Source organism: Phyllobates terribilis, unplaced genomic scaffold (assembly GCF_046119375.1).
Source record: "Phyllobates terribilis strain yellow unplaced genomic scaffold, ASM4611937v1 Scaffold_36__1_contigs__length_13169755, whole genome shotgun sequence".
Lineage (NCBI taxonomy): Eukaryota > Metazoa > Chordata > Amphibia > Anura > Dendrobatidae > Phyllobates > Phyllobates terribilis.
Window position 1 is genome coordinate 3,692,614 of NW_027362796.1, and position 23,266 is coordinate 3,715,879.

Sequence of the window (23,266 nt, forward strand, 5' to 3'; positions counted from 1 at the left end):
TGTCTTCCAGGAGCAAAAATTAAAGATGTGTCTGACAGGATATCAAGACTCTTCAGACCTACAGATCACTACCCATTCCTGCTAATACATGTGGGGACAAATGACACCGCAAGAAAGGACCTGGAAACCATCTGCAGTGACTTTGAAGACTTAGGCAAGAAAGTGAAAGAATTGGGAGCGCAGGTGGTCTTCTCATCCATCCTCCCAGTGGATGGCCATGGAACAATGAGGTGGAATAAGATTCTACAGGTGAACAACTGGCTACGTCGATGGTGCCGTCAACAAGGATTTGGATTTCTGGATCACGGAATGAATTACCTATACGATGGACTACTTGCTAGAGATGGGGTGCACCTTACGAAGACTGGAAAACATGTATTTGGAAGTCGCCTTGCTACACTCATCAGAAGAGCTTTAAACTAGAACAATGTGGGAAGGGAAGCAAAAGGCCAGAAAAAGCCATACAGCTGACAAATACTATTGAGATCTCTGCTACTGGAAGTGGAAAAGAAGAACAAAGACAAAAAAATCTAAATAATAAAAATATGGGAGGAAGAGAAACCAATCACAAACTAAAATGTTTTTATACAAATGCACAAAGCATGGGCAACAAACAAGGAGAATTGGAACTACTAATGCAGGAAAAGGAATATGATGTCATTGGAATCACTGAAACTTGGTGGGACGATACACATGATTGGAATAAAAGGCTAAAAGGATACAACTTATTTGCAAGAAACAGACTTGATAAACGAGGAGGAGGTGTTGCATTGTATGTTAGAAAAGCGTATATCTGCACAGAGATTGAAGCTTCAGAGACTGGGAGTTCTGTGGAAACTGTTTGGGTAAGAATACAAGGAGAGAACAACGGAAAGGACACCATTGTAGGCATTTACTACAGGCCACCTGGGCAAGCTGAAGATATGGATGAACTCTTTATGTATCAAATGACCAAGTTCTCCAAAAAATATGACGTAGTGGTCATGGGAGATTTCAACTATCCAGACATTTGTTGGGAATCTCTCTTAAGTAAAACTAACAGGTCAAGCAAATTCTTATCCTCTCTTGCTGACAACTTTATCTTCCAAAAGGTAGGGGAGAAAACAAGGGGATCTGCTACTTTGGATCTAATCCTTATAAACAGGGAGGAAATGGTTGAGGAGGTAAAGGTGGCTGGGACCCTAGGAGGCAGCGATCATGCTATTATAGAATTTTGGATAACTAGAGGAGGAAGACATGTGAAGACTCAAACTTCAAGGTTAGATTTTAGAAAGGCAGATTTTAAGAGACTCAGAAAGAGAATAGGAGGGATCCAATGGCTGGATGTCCTTAAGGACAAAAATGTCCAGGAAGGATGGGAAATTTTTAAAAATGAGATTCTCAAAGCACAATCGTTAACAATCCCGAAAAGTAGGAAGAATGGGAAGCATTTAAGGAAACCAGGATGGATGAACACAGAACTTAAACACATGCTAAAAAGAAAGAAAGAAATGTTTATTAAATGGAAAGAGGGAGGCATATCTAAAGAAGATTATAATGCAGTCTGCAGATCCTGTAGGGCACGTATCAGGTTAGCTAAAGCTGACAATGAATTAAGGCTTGCAAGAGATGTCAAAAGCAATAAAAAAGGATTTTGGGGGTATGTCAAAAGTAAAAGAAAAGTCAAAGATGCTATAGGATTTTTACAGGATGAAAATGGAGAAATGGTAAGAGAGGATGTTGAGAAGGCCGAACTTTTTAATTCCTATTTTGCATCTGTTTTCTCTCAGAAAGAAAATGTAACATCAACTGATCTTCACTGTCCTTTTAAAGGAATAGAGGAATCCAAGTTATCAGTAAACAGAAAGATTGTGAGGGAATATTTAGCTAACATAAATGAGTTCAAGTCTCCAGGTCCAGATGAATTACACCCCAGAGTACTGAAGGAGATTGTAGAAGAAATTTTAGAACCACTCTCCATAATCTTTGAAAATTCTTGGAGAACAGGAGAAGTCCCAGAAGACTGGAGAAGAGCAAATGTTTTTCCTATCTTCAAAAAGGGGAAGAAGGTGGACCCAGGGAACTATAGGCCGGTGAGTCTGACTTCTATACCAGGAAAGATCTTTGAACAAATTATTAAACAACATGTATGTAAGTACATGGATAAGAATGAAGTGATTAACCAGAGTCAGCATGGGTTTGTAACTAACAAGTCATGTCAGACTAACTTAATTTCCTTCTATGACAGAATCACTGACTGGGTGGATCAGGGAAATGCTGTAGATATAGTATATCTTGACTTCAGCAAAGCATTTGACAAAGTATCTCACATCATCCTTATTGAAAAAATGACCAAGTATGCAATGGACCAGGCAACTGTTAGGTGGATTCATAACTGGCTTAGTGATCGGACTCAAAGGGTGGTTGTAAATGGCTTCACATCCAGCTGGATGAATGTCTCAAGTGGGGTACCACAGGGCTCCGTCCTGGGACCTGTATTGTTCAACATCTTCATCAATGATCTAGATGAAGGAATTGAGGGTAAACTGATTAAATTTGCTGATGACACAAAACTAGGAGGGATAGCTAATACTAGAGAAGAGAGAGAGAGGATTCAAAAAGACCTAAATAAACTGGAGCAGTGGGCAGCAACCAACAGAATGGTTTTTAACAGGGAAAAATGCAAAGTACTACATCTGGGCAATAAAAATGAAAAAAGCATATACAGAATGGGAGGAATAGAGCTAAGCAACAGTACATGTGAAAAAGACTTAGGTATACTAATAGATCATAGACTGAACATGAGTCAACAGTGTGATGCAGCAGCAAAAAAGGCAAATACAATTCTGGGATGTATTAACAGAAGCATACAGTCTAGATCACGTGAAGTCATTATCGGTCTTTACTCCTCTTTGGTCAGACCTCATCTGGAATACTGTGTACAGTTTTGGGCACCACATTTTAAAAAAGACATCGACAAACTGGAGCAAGTTCAGAGAAGAGCGACCAGAATGGTGACTGGTCTGCAAACCATGTCCTATGAGGAACGGTTGCAGGATTTGGGAATGTTTAGCTTGCAAAAAAGAAGACTGAGAGGAGACTTAATAACTGTCTACAAATATGTCAAGGGCTGTCACATTGTAGAAGGATCATCTTTATTCTCATTTGCACAAGGAAAGACTAGAAGCAATGGGATGAAACTAAATGGGAGGAGACACAGATTAGATATTAGAAAAAACTTTTTGACAGTTAGGGTGATTAATGAGTGGAACAGGCTGCCACGAGAGGTGGTGAGTTCCCCTTCAATGGACGTCTTCAAACAGAGGCTGGACAGACATCTGTCTGAGATGATCTAGTGAATCCTGCTTTGAGCAGGGGGTTGGACCAGATGACCCAGGAGGTCCCTTCCAACTCTACCATTCTATGATTCTATGATAATGTAATTTATGACGTGAAGTGAATCCAACATAGCTAGTATAAATTGGGAAGGGTAAGTAGAAAGGGAAAGATGTGTGAATAAAATTTAACTTTTATTAATATAATTAAAAAACTCTTATTATTTAAACTTTTTGTGAATAAATATTCATACATCAAATGATGTATATAGGGCTACTGCTGTGTAGTTATAAGCAGTTCTAGCCCACAAGTTACTTATTTCAAATGTGAGGACACAAGAATAAATTATCCACAGCCGATGTCCCTATAATTATTGGCTGGGTGTTATAAATTGTGTGTCCCAAGTATCCCAACACTCTTCGTCATAAGGTTTAATAATTGTAAATTCCATATGTGGGATGCCGTAAAAATGTGAGGGATAATGGTTGATTCTCCACCAGTGAGCCTTAATGGCTTCTTATATTCTCTGCACTGTTAGTGAATTATTAACAGTATACAAAAATAAGATATTATACTTGTGCGATCTCACTGCTATAGATGACATTAAAGAGACAGCTATATAGCTGAACTTGCATCTATGGGCCAAGCACTAATCTAATGTGGGTAATATATGCGGTTAATACCGCTGATCTGTCCAATCATACCCATAAAGATAAAGGTGCTCATTTACTCCCACCGCATATACATCCTAGCTGTGTGCGAGTGGTCTGCTTGCAGTCACTGTTATTTGTTGCAGAGATTAAATGTACAGATAACTGCCAGTGTGTATCATTAGCTTCACGTGGAGATCAAAACACACTATCTCCCCCACAGCGTTCTCACTCAAGTTACGTGCAGGTAATCTGCACGCTGTCAATGCCGCTTCATATATTGAGCCGGCAGGATAAAAGTAATTTACTGTAGAGATCGTGCAGTTAGCTGCCAGTTTGTATCACTGGCTAGAGCACGTGGAGAGCAAAACACCTTATCTCCCCTTAGAAAAAGCCGGTAATCACGGCGAAACGCGCGTCAGGGATGTTTACTCTTATATTCTAAATGTGGTGACACACTCCAGGATCCACACACCACTCTTTGTCATGTTAGGTGCCGTTGTTATCTCACTCTAATCTCTGATCTCTACTCTGCCGGCTTAATATACAAAGCGGCAGTGACCGCGTGCAGGTTATCTGCACGCAATCTGAATGAGAACGCTGTCGGGGAGATAAGGTGTTTTGCTCTCCACGTGCTCTAGCCAGTGATACAAACTGGCAGCTAACTGCACGATCTCTACAATAAATTACTTTTATCCTGCCGGCTCAATATATGAAGCGGCATTGACAGCGTGCAGATTACCTGCAGGTAACTTGAGTGAGAACGCTGTGGGGGAGATAGGGTGCTTTGATCTCCACGTGAAACTAATGATACACACTGGCAGTTATCTGTACGTTTAATCTCTGCAACAAATAACAGTGACTGCAAGCAGACCACTCGCACACAGCTAGGATGTATATGCGGTGGGAGTAAATGAGCACTCTTATCTTTATGGGTATGATTGGACAGATCAGCGGTATTAACCGCATATATTACCCACATTAGATTAGTGCTTGGCCCATAGATGCAAGTTCAGCTATATAGCTGTCTCTTTAATGTCATCTATAGCAGTGAGATCGCACAAGTATAATATCTTATTTTTGTATACTGTTAATAATTCACTAACAGTGCAGAGAATAAAAGAAGCCATTAAGGCTCACTGGTGGAGAATCAACCATTATCCCTCACATTTTTACGGCATCCCACATATGGAATTTACAATTATTAAACCTTATGACGAAGAGTGTTGGGATACTTGGGACACACAATTTATAACACCCAGCCAATAATTATAGGGACATCGGCTGTGGATAATTTATTCTTGTGTCCTCACATTTGAAATAAGTAACTTGTGGGCTAGAACTGCTTATAACTACACAGCAGTAGCCCTATATACATCATTTGATGTATGAATATTTATTCACAAAAAGTTTAAATAATAAGAGTTTTTTAATTATATTAATAAAAGTTAAATTTTATTCACACATCTTTCCCTTTCTACTTACCCTTCCCAATTTATACTAGCCATCTGTATCAGTGGTGACCACTAGTGTGAATTCTGTCCATTATTTCAATCAGTATTTTATGCAAGTGAATCCAACATACCAGGGCTCGAGCCATGCCAACACATTCATGCAGGTGTAAATATTACAGTATATTACAGCTATCAGCCTCGCACAGCTTAGAGATACAGGTGCTTCTCAATAAATTAGAATATCATCAAAAAGTTAATTTATTTCAGTTCTTAAAAAAAGTGAAACTCATATTATATAGTCATTACAAACAGAGTGATCTCTTTCAAGTGTTTATTTCTGTTAATGTTGATGATTATGGCTTACAGCCGATGAAAACACAAAAGTCATTATTTCAGTAAATTAGAATAATTAACAAAAAACACCTGCAAAGGCTTCCTATGCGTTTAAAAAGGTCCCTTAGTCTGTTTCAGTAGGCTCTACAATCATGAGGAAGACTGCTGACTTGACAGATGTCTAGAAGGCAGTCATTGACACACTCCACAAGGAGGGTAAGCCACAAAAGGTCATTGCTAAAGAAGCTGGCTGTTCACAGAGTGCTGTATCCAAGCATATTAATGGAAAGTTGAGTGGAAGGAAAAAGTGTGGTAGAAAAAGGTGCACAAGCAACCGGGATAACTGCGGCCTTGAAAGGATTGTTAAGAAAAGGCCATTCAAAAATTTGGGGGGAGATTCACAAGAAGTGGACTTCTGCTTGAGTCATTGCTTCAAGAGCGTCAACACACATAGACTTATCCAGGACATGTGTTACAAGTGTCGCATTCCTTGTGTCAAGCCAGTCATGACCAACAGACAACGCCAGAAGCGTCTTACCTGGGCCAAGGAGAAAAAGACCTGGTCTGTTGCTCAGTGGTCCAAGGTGTTGTTTTCAGATGAAAGTAAATTTTGCATTTCATTTGGAAATCAAGGTCCCAGAGTCTTGAGGAAGAGTGGAGAGGCCACAATCCAAGCTGCTTGAGGTCTAGTGTGAAGTTTCCACAATCCGTGATGGTTTGGGGAGCCATGTCATCTGCTGGTGTAGGTCAGCGTAGCAGGACATTTTACAGCACTTCATGCTTCCCTCTGCCGACAAGCTTTTTTGGAGATGGAAATTTCATTCTCCAGCAGGACTTGGCACCTGTCCACACTGCCAAAAGTACTAATACCTGGTTTACACACAACAGTATCACTGTGCTTGATTGGCAGCAAACTCGCCTGACCTTAACCCCATAGAGAATCTATTACAGAGAATCTATGGGGTACTGTCAAGAGGAGGATGAGAGACACCCGACCCAACAATGCAGACGAGGTGAAGGCTGTTATCAAAGCAACCTGGGCAGCTATAACACCTCAGCAGTGCCACAGGCTGATCGCCTCCATGCCACACCACATTGATGCAGTAATTGATGCAAAAGGATCCCCGACCAAGTATTGAGTGCATTTACTAAACATACATTTCGGTAGGACATCATTTCGGATTTTAAAAACATTTTTCAAGCTGTTGTTATAAAGTATTCTAATTTACTGAGATAATGACTTTCATGTTTTCATTGGCTATAAGCCATAATCATCAACATTAACAGAAATAACACGTGAAATAGATCACTCTGTGTGTAATGACTCTATATAATATATGAGTTTCACTTTTTTGAATTACTGAAATAAATTAACTTTTTGATGATATTCTAATTTATTGAGAAGCACCTGTATATCATGGCACAGGTGTAATGTTTTTTGCATAGTTAATCGCGATCCTGTATGAAGTCAGTCGGTTTTAAAAGAAATTGAAAAATCAGGACAAAAGGGAAACTCTGTTGTTATTGTACAGAAATTCACACTTGGCCTCACTGCACGTTTAATGTTGTCGATCATAAAAGTGAAGTTTGGTCATTAAAACTGGACCTGGTCTTGTAGGGACCATATGAGAACATTCAGCAGCACAGAAGGGAGAGAAGGTAGATTCATCCAATAAGATATCAGGGTTCTAGGAAGCCAACAGCATCATTACCCTCCGCTTTCTCTTACAGGCCCATCAGAATATTTTCTTCAAGTGATTTTCTAAACTGTCTGTACATTCTACGTACATTGTCATCTGGTTTTGTAGTTTACAGATCTGAGGAGGTAATGGTCAGCGTCTTCTAATCACAGGGAGTAGGTGGATCCTCCAAGTTATAAGTTCTATAGAAAAGGGCTTTCAATAGCCAAAATCATTTGAACAGTTTTGGGTGGAGGAGAATGTTGTGGTCTAGAGGCAAAATGGTGATCACACGATTGTGATACGGCCGGACTACACAACCGATAAAGCAGCCACAGCCGGTGACTTATAAGAATCTGAAACTTCTCTGCATTTAGTGGTTACTACTCACCTGGGAGGTTATCTGTAGGAATCATCTCTTTACACCGCTCATCACCCCTCACATATGTCTCTGTAGTATTCATATGGGTCAGATCTTCAACCTGAAACAAATATTGTAAAAGTCACAGACAGATGGAGAAGTCTCATCTATGATCAGCTCTAATCCTGCCATCTCCACCGTTCTCATTACACAAGTATAAAACATATAATACTGGTGGATAAAACAAGACTGAGCACAAGATCTTCACAGCTGTCTACACATCATAGGGGAGATCTCATGACACTTTCTCTCCATCTACCTGATGATCCTGAGGAGCATTGGGATCTTCTTGTTTGCAGTCCTGTGGAAGAAGAGGACGAGGACATCTCTCTGGTGTTGTCCTCTTACTGGATAAAACTGGAGGAAACACATATAGGGACTGAATTCATTCTTTACATACAGATAATTATAGGCCATGTGTATTTAGTCCTGTCTATTACCTGGTGATGTGAGGGGCTGAGGAACCTCCATCATGATGTCCTTGTACAGATCTTTGTGTCCTTCTAAATACTCCCACTCCTCCATGGAGAAATAGACTGCAACATCCTGACACCTTATAGGAACCTGACATATACAATGATACAGTCATCCCACCGATCCCTTCATAGCGTTACTGTATAATGTTCCAGCAGTGTCACCTCTCCAGTCAGCAGCTCAATCATCATGTAGGTGAGTTCTAGGATCTTCTGGTCATTGATGTCCTCATGTATGAAGGGGTGAGATGGAGGCCCTGTGATTGGGCTCAGGGGTCTTCCCCATCCCTCAGACACAGGGTGCTGACAGCGCCCACTAGAGGTCTTCTTCACTACTGTGTAATCCTGGTTATGGAGAGACACATTCATAAATCTCACTACAGACATTTCCAGAGTCCTCACCTCCCCAGTTCTGTCCATCTGTTATTCCCATAGATAAGAATGATGTAATGAGACGTCATCAGAATCTCTCACCTCTCCAGTAAGCCGGAAGAGGATCTCTAGCGTGAGGTGTAATATCCTCTCCGCCATCTTGTCTCTGTCCATTTCCATCTTTGATGGATAAATCAGGAAAATTCACTTGTATAGACGATCTTTACTGAGAGGATCCGATATTGTAGAGACCTGAACGAGAACACGATGAGCTGATGTAACATCATAAAAATCCTGTGTAATAATACAATTACTGGAGATAATCTGGGAAAACATGAGGAGATTTATAATTTTACAGTATTTAGTTTTCTTCTTTACATCTAGAAATAAAACCTATATACACTGCTCAAAAAAATAAAGGGAACACTCAAATAACACATCCTAGATCTGAATTAATGAAATATTCTCATTGAATACTTTGTTCTGTACAAAGTTGAATGTGCCGACAACAAAATCACACAAAAATCATCAATGGAAATCAAATTTATTAACCAACGGAGGCCTGGATTTGGAGTCACCACCAAAATGAAAGTGGAAAAACACACTACAGGCTAATCCAACTTTGATGTAATGTCCTTAAAACAAGTCAAAATTAGGTTCAGTATTGTGTGTAGCCACGTGCCTGTATGATCTCCCTACAATGCCTGGGCATGCTCCTGATGAGGTTGCGGATGGTCTCCTGTGGGATCTCCTCCCAGACCTGGACTACCGCCAACTACTGGACAGTCTGTGGTGCAACGTGACGTTGGTGGATGGAGTGAGACATGATGTCCCAGATGTGCTCAATCGGATTCAGGTCTGGGGAACAGGCGGGCCAGTCCATAGCTTCAATGCCTTCATCTTGCAGGAACTGCTGACACACTCCAGCCACATGAGGTCTGGCATTGTCCTGCATTAGGAGGAACCCAGGGCCAACCGCACCAGCATATGGTCTCGCAAGGGGTCTGAGGATCTCACCTTGGTACCTAATGGCAGTCTGGCTACATCTGGCAAGCACATGGAGAGCTGTGTGGGCCTCCAAAGAAATGCCACACCACACCATTACTGACCCACTGCCAAACAGGTCATGCTGAAGGATGTTGCAGGCAGCAGATCGCTCTCCACGGCGTCTCCAGACTCTGTTACGTCTCTCACATGTGCTCAGTGTGAACCTGCTTGCATCTGTGAAGCGCACAGGGCACCATTGGCGACTTTGCCAATCCTGGTGTTCTGTGGCAAATGCCAAGCGTTCTGCACGGTGTTGGGACGTCGGGCCCTCATACCACCCTCATGGAGTCTGTTTCTTATTGATTGTGCAGACACATGCACATTTGTAGCCAGCTGGAGGTCATTTTGCAGGGCTCTGGCAGTGCTTCTCCTGTTCCTCCTTGCACAAAGGCGGAGGTAGCGGTCCTGCTCCTGGGTTGTTGCCCTCCTATGGCCCCCTCCACATCTCCTGGTGTACTGGCCTGTCTCCTGGTAGCGTCTCCAGCCTCTGGACACTACGCTGACAGACACAGCCAACCTTCTTGCCACAGCTCGCATTGATGTGCCATCCTGGATGAGCTGCACTACCTGAGCAACTTCTGTGGGTTGTAGAGTCCGTCTCATGCTACCATGAGTGTGAAAGCACAACCAACTTTCAAAAGTGACCAAAACATCAGCCAGAAAGCATTGGTGCTGAGATGTGGTCTGTGGTCCCCACCTGCAGAACCACTCCTTTATTGAGGGTGTCTTGATAATTGCCAATAATTTTCATCTATTGTCTATTCCATTTGCACAACAGCATGTGAAATTGATTGTCAATCAGTGTTGCTTCCTAAGTGGACAGTTTGATTTCACAGAAGTTTGATTTACTTGGAGTTATATTCTGTTGTTTAAGTGTTCCCTTTATTTTTTTGAGCAGTGTATTTTAGGCCACAGACAACAAGCAGTTTCTTCCTCAGAGTCTGCAGCTGAACACGTTTCTCATAGACTCATCTTTCATAAAGCTAATTCTCGTCTCATTTACAGACACTGGAATCAGTATTAGCAATACTGCAGGAGATATTCATTGCACGTGACATGAGAAATAACTACTTCATGAGGAGGACGGCATCTTCATTTTCTACTACGGCTCTAGAAACATATTGGGCCAGAATCCGTCACCGACTACATCTCCACCGGTCGTCTATATGAATGTTTCCCTTCTTCCCCGGACTGTAATCTTGTATCATATTAGATCTCATGTCTGATTCACACACAGAAGTTTGAGGCTTTTCTAAAAGCTTTTTTGTTCACACAAACACCTCGGACAGAAATTAATTGATACCAAAGTCTTCATGTACATTGTTTTATGGTGTTTATTTCTGGCCTTAGTCTTTCCTATGTTACAAGAAAGACACCAGATAAGAGCAGAAATAGTAAAAACATGCAAAAAGCACAAGACAAGTTTAAGGGCAATGGTACCAAATACTAATGAAATGTATGTAATGTTTTAACTTTGCAGTAAGTAATAAAAATGCCTTAAAACAGTCTCTCTCATCTGGCAAATATTAAAAATTATGGTAAATTATGGTAATCCTATTTGACCTAAAACTGGAAAGGTTTATTCTGATTTCATGTCAGATATTGAGAGAAACATGCATGTGTGTCTTTATATAGTGTATGTAAACTTCTGGTTTCAACTGTACATCAAGAGAATGCCAAGAGTGTGCAAAGCAGTCATCAAAGCAAAAGGTGGCTACTTTGAAGAACCTAGAATATAAGACATATTTTCAGCTGTTTCACACTTTTTTGTTAAGTATATAATTCCACATGTGTTAATTCGTAGTTTTGATGCCTTCAGTGTGAATGTACGATTTTCAAAGTCATGAAAATACAGAAAAATCTTTAAATGAGAAGGTGTTTCCAAACTTTTGGTCTGTACTGTATCTATAAATATATACTGTATATCTGGTGGAGTCATATCTCCCGACTCTGCAGACCGCATGCCGCTGCTGTACTTGGCAGGCACGGACCAGATGGTATGGAGATTAATGAGAGAAAAGTCCAAAGGCAAATTTTTCCACACTTAACAAGAACTTGATGAGAAGTATATACATCAGATAGCAGGCACAACACTTTATGAATGTTTCTTCTGCATTAATAATAAAAATGCATATATAATATATGACGTATTGGCCGATATTTTGGGCAAAATACTCAAGCTCGTAACCCGCGTCAAGGGTCCTCATGCTTATGAGTCCCTACTGTAAACATAAAAAGCAAAGCCACAATAAGAAGAAATTTTTTTTCTTTTTTTCTTCAATTTTGGGGGAATTTTAATTCTTCTTATTGTGGCTTTGTTTTTTTACCAAAAAATAAAAAAGTTATGGCTGTGGGAAGAAAGGGAGCAGAAAAAGAAAATGCAAAAATGGAAAATGGCCCAGTCATGAAGGGGTTAACACAAGCAAAATTACAAGCTCAATGGCTTGTTGTGGATGTACTGTATATAAACAGATGTAAACAATGAAGGATTGATACGGGATTATCCCGTACCTAAACTAAGCTGATGCTGCCTAGAAGAGGAGGTTGGCACCCTAAGGAACGACAATTGTGTCCCTCAGAAGCCCTATAGAACGTATAATTAGCATACACACACAAACAAACACACACACACTATATTATACAGTGGGGAAAAAAAGTATTTAGTCAGCCACCAATTGTGCAAGTTCTCCCACTTTAAAAGATGAGAGAGGCCTGTAATTGACCTCATAGGTCGACCTCAACTATGAGCGACAAAATGAGAAAACAAATCCTGAAAATCACATTGTCTGATTTGGAAAGATTTTTTTTTCAGAGTTTGGTGGAAAATAAGTATTTGGTCAATTACAAAAGTTCATCTCAATACTTTGTTATATATCCTTTATTGACAATGACAGAGGTCAAACGTTTTCTGTAAGTCTTCACAAGGTTGGCACACACTGTTGCTGGTATGTTGGCCCATTCCTCCATGCACATCTCCTCTAGAGCAGTGATGTTTTGGGGCTGTCACTGGGCAACACAGACTTTCAACTCCCTCCAAAGGTTTTCTATAGGGTTTAGATCTGAAGACTGGCTAGGCCAGTCCAGGACCATGAAATGTTTCTTACAAAGCCACTCCTTCGTTGCCCTGGCGGTGTGCTTGGGATCATTGTCATGCTGAAAGACCCAGCCACGTTTCATCTTCAATGACCTTGTTGATGGAAGGAGGTTTGCATTCGAAATTTCACGATACATGGCCCCATTCATTCTTTTATCTACACGGATCAGTCGTCCTGGTCCCTTGGCAGATAAACAGCCCCAAAGCATGATGTTGCCACCCCCATGCTTCACAGTAGGTATGGTGTTCTTTGGATGCAACTCAGCATTCTTTCCCCTCCAAAAACGACGAGTTGTGCTTCTACCAAACAGTTCTACTTTGGTTTCATCTGACCATGTGACATTCTCCCAATACTCTTCTGGATCATCCAAATGCTCTCTAGCAAACTTCAGAAGGGTCTGGACATGTAATGGCTTAAGCAGGGGGACATGTCTGGCACTGCAGGATCTGAGTCCCTGGCGGTGTAGTGTGTTACTGAAGGTAGCCTGTGTAACGTTAGTCCCAGCTCTCTGCAGGTCATTCACTAGGTCCCCCCGTGTGGTTCTGGGATTTTTGTTCACCGTTCTTGAGATCATTTTGACCTACGGGGTGAGATCTCGTGTGGAGCCCCAGATCAGGGGAGATTATCAGTGGTCTTGTAGGTCTTCTATTTTCTAATTATTGCTCCAACAGTTGATTTCTTCACACCAAGCTGCTTGCCTATTGCAGATTCAGTCTTCCCAGCCTGGTGCGAGGCTACAATTTTGTTTCTGGAGTCCTTCGACAGGTCTTTGGTCTTCACCACAGTGGAGTTTGGAGTGTGACTGTTTGAGGTTGTGGACAGGTGTCTTTTATACTGATAACAAGTTCAAACAGGTGCCAGTACTACAGGTATGAGTGGAGGACAGAGGAGCCTCTTAAAGAAGAAGTTACAGGTCTGTGAGAGCCAGAAATCTTGCTTGTTTGTAATTGACCAACTACTTATTTTCCACCAAAATCAGACAATGTGATTTTCAGGATTTGTTTTCTCATTTTGTCGCTCATAGTTGAGGTCTACCTATGATGTCAAATACAGGCCTCTCTCATATTTTTAAGTGGGAGAACTTGCACAATTGGTGGCTGACTAAATACTTTTTTCCTATATTATATTATATTATATTATATTATATATATATATATATATATATATATATATATATATATATATATATATATACACAGTACAGACCAAAAGTTTGGACACACCATCTCATTTAAAGATTTTTCTATATTTTCATGACTATGAAAATTGTACATTCACACTGGAGGCATCAAAACTATGAATTAACACATGTGGAATTATATACTTAACAAAAAAGTGTGAAACAACTGAAAATATGTCTTACATTCTAGGTTCTTCAAAGTAGCCACATTTTGCTTTGATGACTGCTTTGCACACTTTTGGCATTCTCTTGATGAGCTTCAAGAGGTAGTCACCGGAAATGGTTTTCACTTCACAGGTGTGCCCTGTCAGGTTTATTAAGTGGGATTTCTTGCCTTATAAATGGGGTTGGGACCATGAGTTGTGTTGTGCAGAAGTCTGGTGGATACACAGCTGATAGTCCTACTGAATAGACAGTTAGAATTTGTATTATGGCAAGAAAAAAGCAGCTAAGTAAAGAAAAACAAGTGGCCATCATTACTTTAAGAAATTAAGGTCAGTCAGTCTGAAAAATTGGGAAAACTTTGAAAGTCTCCCCAAAAACCATCAAGCGCTACAAAGAAACTGGCTCACATGAGTACCGCCCCAGGAAAGGAAGACCAAGAGTCACCTCTGCTTCTGAGGAGAAGTTTATCCGAGTCACCAGCCTCAGAAATCGCAGGTTAACAGCAGCTCAGATTAGAGACCAGGTCAATGCCACAAAGAGTTCTAGCAACAGACACATCTCTTCAACAACTGTTAAGAGGAGACTTTGTGCAGCAGGCCTTCATGGTAAAATAGCTGCTAGGAAACCACTGCTAAGGACAGGCAACAAGCAGAAGAGACTTGTTTGGGCTAAAGAACACAAGGAAAGGACATTAGACCAGTGGAAATCTGTGCTTTGGTCTGATGAGTCCAAATTTGAGATCTTTGGTTCCAACCACCGTGTCTTTGTGCGACGCAGAAAAGGTGATCGGATGGACTCTACATGCATGGTTCCCACCGTGAAGCATGGAGGAGGAGGTGTGATGGTGTGGGGGTGCTTTGCTGGTGACACTGTTGGGGATTTATTCAAAATTGAAGGCATTCTGAACCAGCATGGCTACCACAGCATCTTGCAGCGGCATGCTATTCCATCCGGTTTGCGTTTAGCTGGACCATCATTTATTTTTCAACAGGACAATGACCTCAAACACACCTCCAGGCTGTGTAAGGGCTATTTGACCAAGAAGGAGAGTGATGGGGTGCTACGCCAGATGACCTGGCCTCCACAGTCACCCGACCTGAACCCAATCGAGATGGTTTGGGGTGAGCAGAGCCGCAGAGTGAAGGCAAAAGGGCCAACAAGTGCTAAGCATCTCTGGGAACTCCTTCAAGATTGTTGGAAGACCACTTGCGGTGACTACCTCTTGAAGCTCATCAAGAGAATGCCAAGAGTGTGCAAAGCAGTCATCAAAGCAAAAGGTGGCTACTTTGAAGAACCTAGAATATAAGACATATTTTCAGTTCTTTCACACTTTTTTGTTAAGTATATAATTCCACATCTGTTAATACATAGTTTTGATGCCTTCAGTGTGAATGTACAATTTTCAAAGTCATTAAAATACAGAAAAATCTTTAAATGAGAAGGTGTGTCCAAACTTTTGGTCTGTACTGTGTATATATATATATATATATATATATATACACACACACACACAGTGGGTATGGAACATAGTAACATAGTTTATAAGGCCGAAAAAAGACAAGCGTCCATCCAGTTCAGCCTATTTCTTGTGCACGGCAGCTATTCCACAGCGTTGATCCAGGGGAAGGCAAAAAAAAACCATGCAGTATAGGCCAATTTACATCATTGAGGAAAAATTCACTTCCCGACTCCAATCTGGCAGTCAGATTAAATCCCTGGATTAATTAACTATCACTAAGCATAAGATGTAATTTTATTGTTCTCAAGAAAGGCGTCCAGGCCTCTCTTGAACTCATTAAGTGAGTTGGACATCACCACTTCCTCTCCCAGAGAGTTCCAGAGTCTCACGGCTCTGACCGTAAAGAATCCCCTTCTATGCTGGTGCAGGAACCGCCTTTCCTCCAGATGCATATTGTGCCCCCTCGTCTTTGTCACCATCCTTGGTACAAACAGGTCATGGGAGATATCTCTGTACTGCCCCCTGATGTATTTATACATGTTTATGAGGTCTCCCCTAAGCCTTCTCTTTTCCAACGTAAATAGGCCTAATTTTGACAACCTCTCTGGGTATTCTAGTCCCTCCATTCCCTTTATTACCTTAGTCGCCCTCCTTTGTACCCTCTCTAGCTCCAATATGTCTTTCCTGAGCACCGGAGCCCAGAACTGTGCACAATATTCTAAGTGCGGCCTTACCAGCGCTTTATACAGAGGAAGAACAATGTTCTCATCATATGCCCCTATTCCTCTTCTGATGCATGCCATGACTCTATTTGCCTTCGCAGCTGCAGCCTGACACTGGGCACTCCAATTTAATTTGCTGTTAACCAAGAAGCCCAGGTCCTTCTCCATGTCAGATTTCCCCAACGGTTTCCCATTTAATATGTATGGGTGACTGCTGTTTTTCTTTCCCATGTGCATGACCTTACATTTATCGGCATTGAACCCCATTTGCCATTTTTTGGCCCAACTCCCCAATTTATCTAAATCCTCCTGTAGCTGTGCCCTATCCTCATCTGTGTTAACTACTTTACAAAGTTTAGTATCATCTGCAAATATTGCTATTTTACTATGCAACCCTTCCACTAGATCATTAATAAATATATTAAATAATATAGGGCCCAAGACAGACCCTTGAGGCACCCCGCTAGTAACCCTGACACACCCTGAGCTTACTCCATTGATAACCACCCTCTGCTTTCTATCACTCAGCCAGCTATTTACCCACTTGCACACATTATCCCCCAGACCAAGCATTCTCATTTTATATACCAACCTTTTGTGTGGCACGGTATCAAACGCTTTGGAGAAGTCAAGGTAAGTATTCAGACCCCTTTATTTTTTTCACTCTTTGTTTCATTGCAGCCATTTGGTAAATTCTAAAAAGTTCATTTTTTTCTCATTAAAGTACACTCTGCTCCCCATCTTGACTGAAAAAAAACAGAAATGTAGACATTTTTTGTAAATTTATTAAAAAAGAAAAACTGAAATATCACATGGTCATAAGCATTCAGACCCTTTGCTCAGACACTCATATTTAAGTCACATACTGTCAATTTCCTTGTGATCCTCCTTGAGATGGTTCTACTCCTTCATTGGAGTCCAGCTGTGATTAATTAAACTGATAGGACTTGATTCAGAAAAGCACACACCTGTCAATATAAGACCTCACAGCTCACAGTGCATGTCAGACTAAATGAGAATCATGAGCTCAAAGGAACTGCCCAAGCAGCTCAGAGACAGAATTGTGGCAAGGCACAGATCTGGCCAAGGTTACAAATGAATTTCTGCTTTACTCAAGGTTCCCAAGAGCACAGTGGCCTCCATAATCCTTAAATGGAAGACGTTTGGGACCACCAGAAGTCTTCCTAGACCTGGCCATCCAGCCAAACTGTGGGAGAAGAGCCTTGGTGAGAGAGGTAAAGAAGAAGCCCAAGATCACTGTGGCTGAGCTCCAGAGATGCAATAGGGATATGGAAGAAAAGTCCACAAAGTTAACTATCACTGCAGCCCTCCACCAGTCGGGCCATTATGGCAGAGTTGCCCGATGGAAGCCTCTCCTCGGGGCAAGACATATGAAAGCCTGCATAGAGTTTGCTCAAAAACACATGAAGGACTTCCAGACTATGAGAAATAAGATTCTCTGGTCTGATGAGATGAAGATAGAACTTTTTGGTAATAATTCTAAGCGGTATGTGTGGAGAAAACCAGGCACTGCTCATCACCTACCCAATACAATACCAACAGTGAAACATGGTGGTGGCAGCATCATGCTATGGGGGTGTTTTTGAGCTGCAGGGACAGGACGACTGGTTGCAATTGAAGGAAACATGAATGCGGCCAAGTACAGAGATATCCTGGATGAAAACCTCTTCCACAGTGCTCTGGACCTCAGACTTGGTGGAAAGTTCACCTTCCAACAAGACAATGACCCTAATCACACAGCTAAAATAACAAAAGGAGTGGCTTCAGGACAACTCTGTGACCATTCTCGACTGGCCCAGCCAGAGCCCTGACCTAAACCCAATTGAGCATCTCTGGAGAGAACTGAAAATGGCTGTCCACCAACATTCACCATCCAACCTGACAGAACTGGAGAGGATCTGCAAGGAAGAATGGCAGTGGATCCCCAAATCCAGCTGTGAAAAACTTGTTGCATTATTCCCAAGAAGACTCATGGCTGTACTAGCTCAAAAGGGTGCTTCTACTCAATACTGAGCAAAGGGTCTGAATACTCATGACCATGTGATATTTCAGTTTTACATTTTCAAAAATGTCTACATTTCTGTTTTTTTTCAGTCAAGATGGGGTGCAGAGTGTACTTTAATGAGAAAAAAATGAACTTTTTAGAATTTACCAAATGGCTGCAATGAAACAAAGAGTGAAAAATTTAAAGGGGTCTGAATACTTTCCGTACCCACTCCACAGAAGGGCGAAAAATCCAGCACGAAATCCAGGTAATGTGAAAAAAGCTAAAACTCCATTTATTGTGAAAAAGTTAAAACAAGACAATGGGACTTAGGAATCACAATAACATGTTTCGAACTCAGATGTTCTTAGTCATAGTGTGACCCATATCCAAAGAAACCAAAGTCAAATTTTTAGGATGTTATCCTATTCAGTGCAGATCTGATTCAATGGATATTTTTCAGGATGTTGTGCAGCGAGAGTTAAAGGTGTTGCATTCATCTCAAATATGGGGACTGCCAAGTGAAATGTGACCAAGAAAGAACGGATTGCCCTTCAAGAATTAAAATGTATGAAAGATCTTGTCATAAGAATGTCAGACAAGGGAGGAGTAGTAGTATTAACCCTTTAACGCCAGAGCCTGTTTTCGCCTTCGTGATCAGGCCAATTTTTGGTCAATCTGACCACTGTCACTTTATGAGGTAATTACTCTGGAATGCTTCAGCGGATCCCACCGATTCTGAGACTGTTTTTCGTGACATATTGTATGTCATGATTGTGGTAAAATTTATTCGATATGACTTGCGTTACTTTGTGAAAAAAATCGGAAATTTGGCATGTTGCAATTTTCAAACTTTGAATTTTTATGCCCTTAAATCAGAGAGATATGTCACACAAAATAGTTAATAACATTTCTAACATGTCTACTTTACATGAGCACAATTTTGGAACCAAATTTTTTTTCTTAGGAAGTTATAGGGGTTAAAAGTTGACCATTGATTTCTCATTTATCCAACAAAATTTACAAAACCATTTTTTAGGGACCACATTTTATTTGAAGTGACTTTGAGGGGCCTTTATGACAGAAAATAATCCAAAGTGACACCATTCTAAAAACTGCACCCCTCAAGGGGCTCAAAACCACATTCCATAAGTTTATTAACCCTTCAGGTGATTCACAGGAATTTTTGGAATATGGAAGTAAACAATGAACATTTAACTTTTTTCACAAAAATGTTACTTTAGACCAAATTTTTTTTTAATTTTTTTCGTAAGGGTAACAGGAAAAAATGAACTACAAAATGTGTTGTGCAGTTTCTCCTGAGCACGCTGATACCCCATATGTGAGGGAAAACTACTGTGGGGGCGCACGGCAGGGCTCGGAAGGGAAGGAGCACCATTTGACTTTTTGAATGTAAAATTTGCTTAAATAAATAGTGGACGCCAACTCGTGTTTGGGGAGCCTCTGATGTGCTTAAACAGTGGAAACCCCCCACAAGTGACACCATTTTGGAAACCAGACCACTCAGGGAACTTATCTAGATGTGTGGTGAGCACCTTAAACCCCCAGGTGCTTCACAGAAGTTTATAACATTAAGCCGTAAAAATAAAACTTTCACATTTTTCCCACAAAAATGTTTTTCAGCCCCCAATTTTACATTTTCATAAGGGTAACAGGAGAAATTGCACCATGCAGTTTGTTGTGCAATTCCTCCTGATTAAGCCGATACCCCATATGGGGAGGAAAACTACTGCTTTAGCGCACGGCAGGGCTTGGAAGAGGTTGCAGACACCATGTCACATTTGAAGAGTCGCTGACATACCAAAACAGCAGAAACCCCCACAAGTGACACCATTTTGTAAACTACACCTCTCAAGGAATTCATCTAGGGGAGTAGTATTTTTTAACCCTCAGGCGATACACAAACTTGTATAACATTGGGCTGAGTAAATGAAATATTACTATTTTTTTCCATTCAAGTGTTGCTTTGACCCCAAGTTTGCAGTTTTCAAAAGGGGTAATAAGAGAAATGGTTACACAGCTTCTCTTAAGTACATCAATACCCCATAAGTGGTCGAAAACTACTTTGCAGGCACAATGCAAAGCTCATAAGGTAAGGAGCGCCATGTTACAGCGCAGATTTTACTGTTGTGGTTTGCAGGTGACATGACCCACTGGGAGAGCCCCTGAGGTCCCAGAACAGAAGAAACCCCCCCATAAATGACTCCATTTTACAAACGACACCTCTCAATGAATTCATCTAGGGGTGCAGTGATCATATTTACATCACATGTGACAGAAATTTATACCATTTGGCAGTGAGGAAAAAATAATTAAATTTTTACCACAAAAATTGTTTTAGCCTCAGATTTTACATTTTCACACAGGGGAATGGGTAAAAATGGTGCCGAAATGTGTCACACAATTTCTTCTAAACGTGGCAATACCCCATATGTGGCTGTACAGTACCGCCTAGCCATACGGCAAGACCCAGGAGGGAGGGAGCGCTATTTGACTCCTGGAGAACAAATTATTGTAGAATACCGTATATTCCGGCGTATAAGACGACCTGGTGTATAAGACGACCCACCTACTTTCCTGTTAAAATATAGAGTTTAGGATATATTCACCGTATAAGACTACCCCTTTTCCAACGCATACCAAACACCGGTAAAAATTAAAAAAAAACAGATTTGAATTTAACATGGTCCTTTTTTAATTTAAATTCTTATGACATGCAGGTATATAGCAGGAAAACTGTCACTCATAAACATAAGGCATACAACAACAACATTACTATCATCCATTTTCATCAGCGGCATACACCGGTACCCGACAATTTACAACAGAAAGAATAGAGCTTCACACATAGATTAGATAGATAGAAATATGTCAGTCACATATATATGAAGTACAGTGACAGTGTTGCTTACTGTACTTGTCATTTAGTGTAAAGGATTTATTTAAAAAAATAATAGTGTTTTCATGCACCGTCTCTTTAAAAAAGCCGGCCGGCAATTCAGCATCTGTACCCGACAATTTAGAATAGAAGGAATAGAGAATCATACATAGATTAGATAGATAGAAACATGTCAGTCACATATATATGAAGTACAGTGACAGTGTTGATTACTGTACTTGTCATTTAGTGTTAAAATAAAGGATTTATTTAAAAAAAAATTGGCGTGGGGTTCCCCTTAATTTTAGTCTCTAGCGGAGGTTAAGCAGACAGCTGGGGCAGATGTTTGAAGCCTGGGAAGGGGGTAATACCCACGGAGCTTCCCAGACTACTAATATCAGCCCCCAGCTGAATACCTAGCCTTTACTAGCTATTAAAATGGGGGACCCCCCCAAAAAAAAGACGTGGGGTCCCCCCTATTTTAATAGCTAGCAAAGGCTAGGCAGACAGCTGGGGCCTGATATTAATAGCCCAGGAAGGGTGCCATGAATATTGGCCCCCTCCCAGGCTAGAAACACCAGCCGTCAGCCGCCCCAGAAATGGCGCATCCATAGGATGCACCAATTCTGGCACTTAGCCTCGCTCTTCCACGCTGCCCTGGTGCGGTGGCAGGGGGTAATAGGGCTGGGGTTCATGTCAGCGCCAGCTGCCATGAAGCCCAGGTTAGTAATGATGGGCGTCTATAAGACACCCCCATTACTAACCTACAAAGTGTTAAAAAGAAAAAACACACACTACACCAAGAAAAAAATAATTTATTTGAAATAAACCACACCATTTTATTTAATTCTTAGTTTACTAAAAAAAAAAAAATAGTTACCTGTCCACGTTCCTGCGCTGATCTCCCATGCACAGCTGTCACATCTGGAGATGGTGACAGCTGTGCATGGCTGCTGTAAGCTCACGCTGCCGGGAACACGTCCGCTCCCGGCAGCGGGAGCCCCTGACTGAGGTCACCGGAGTGCATTCAGTCAGCGCAGCTCCGGAGACCTCCTTTACGGCACTGCTGTACCGTGGGAATTTCTCACGATACAGCAGGGCCGTAAAGCAGCTAACCGGAGCAGCGCTGCCTTAACTCCGGCGAACCCGCTTATGCAATGACGGGGCTGCTTTACGGCCCCGTCATTCTAGCGGCGGCAGCGGTTCAGAGCGGTCACATTCTATGTGGCTGCTCTGAACTGGAGATCTTCGTGGGACACTCGTCGACTACTACGGAGGGGTAAGGATAAGGTTGTGGTTTATTATTTTATATTTTATTACAGGAGATCGATGGCTTCGGGGAATTAGGTGTCTAGGTGAGTATAGGTGTAGTTTTTTATTTTTTACTTTATTTTAGGTGGCGATCGGCGGGGACAGGTAATGTATGAACTAATTTATTGTAGGTAACCACTGGCCACCAATGACATGTATTTAACATTTATTGGGGACACAGTAGGGCAATTTATATAGCAGGATCAGGCTGATGGGAACTACTGCTCCCATCGAGCTGATCCTGCTGGCAGGAGTGGACGGGGGACAGACATAGGCCGATGGGAGTAGTAGTGTCACATCGGCCTATGTCTGCCTGCACGCACACACCCGCACACATCGCACAGACACCGCGCACACCCGCAGACATCGCACAGACATCGCACAGACACCGCACACACCCCCAGACATCGCACAGACACCGCGCACACCCGCACACACTCGCAGACATCGCACAGACACCGCGCACACACTCGCAGACATCTCACAGACACCGCACACACCCGCAGACATCGCACAGACACCCCACACACACTCGCAGACACACGCACAGACACCCGCACACACCAATCATGACGGGTCTGGGAGGTGAGGCTGACCTGTGAGACCGTGGGAAAGTTCATGTGAGTTCATGCAATGCAGTAAAGCATGAACTCACATGAACCCTCTGAGGGCACCGAGGCGACTTC

General features: G+C 41.7%; 2 protein-coding genes across 3 annotated transcripts in view; one reads left to right on the forward strand and one right to left on the reverse strand.

The window, feature by feature from the left end:
- Positions 1 to 23,266, forward strand: part of LOC141182798 (gastrula zinc finger protein XlCGF66.1-like) — a 362,704-nt gene that overhangs the window by 278,334 nt on the left and 61,104 nt on the right. The window lies entirely within an intron of this gene.
- The window catches only part of LOC141182792 (uncharacterized), a 100,524-nt gene that overhangs the window by 65,128 nt on the left and 12,130 nt on the right, over positions 1 to 23,266 (reverse strand). The window contains exons 1-6 of one of the 2 annotated variants that reach the window (XM_073660903.1): positions 16,958 to 17,305; positions 8,800 to 8,949; positions 8,491 to 8,670; positions 8,293 to 8,416; positions 8,112 to 8,209; positions 7,823 to 7,913 (exon numbers count right to left, since the gene is read on the reverse strand). In XM_073660903.1, the coding sequence (XP_073517004.1) occupies positions 7,823 to 7,913; positions 8,112 to 8,209; positions 8,293 to 8,416; positions 8,491 to 8,670; positions 8,800 to 8,877 (571 nt within the window). In that variant the 5' untranslated portion in view covers positions 8,878 to 8,949; positions 16,958 to 17,305. Of the gene's footprint in view, positions 1 to 7,822; positions 7,914 to 8,111; positions 8,210 to 8,292; positions 8,417 to 8,490; positions 8,671 to 8,799; positions 8,950 to 16,957; positions 17,306 to 23,266 lie in introns of those variants that run through there. The other variant, XM_073660902.1, reaches the window with a different exon arrangement.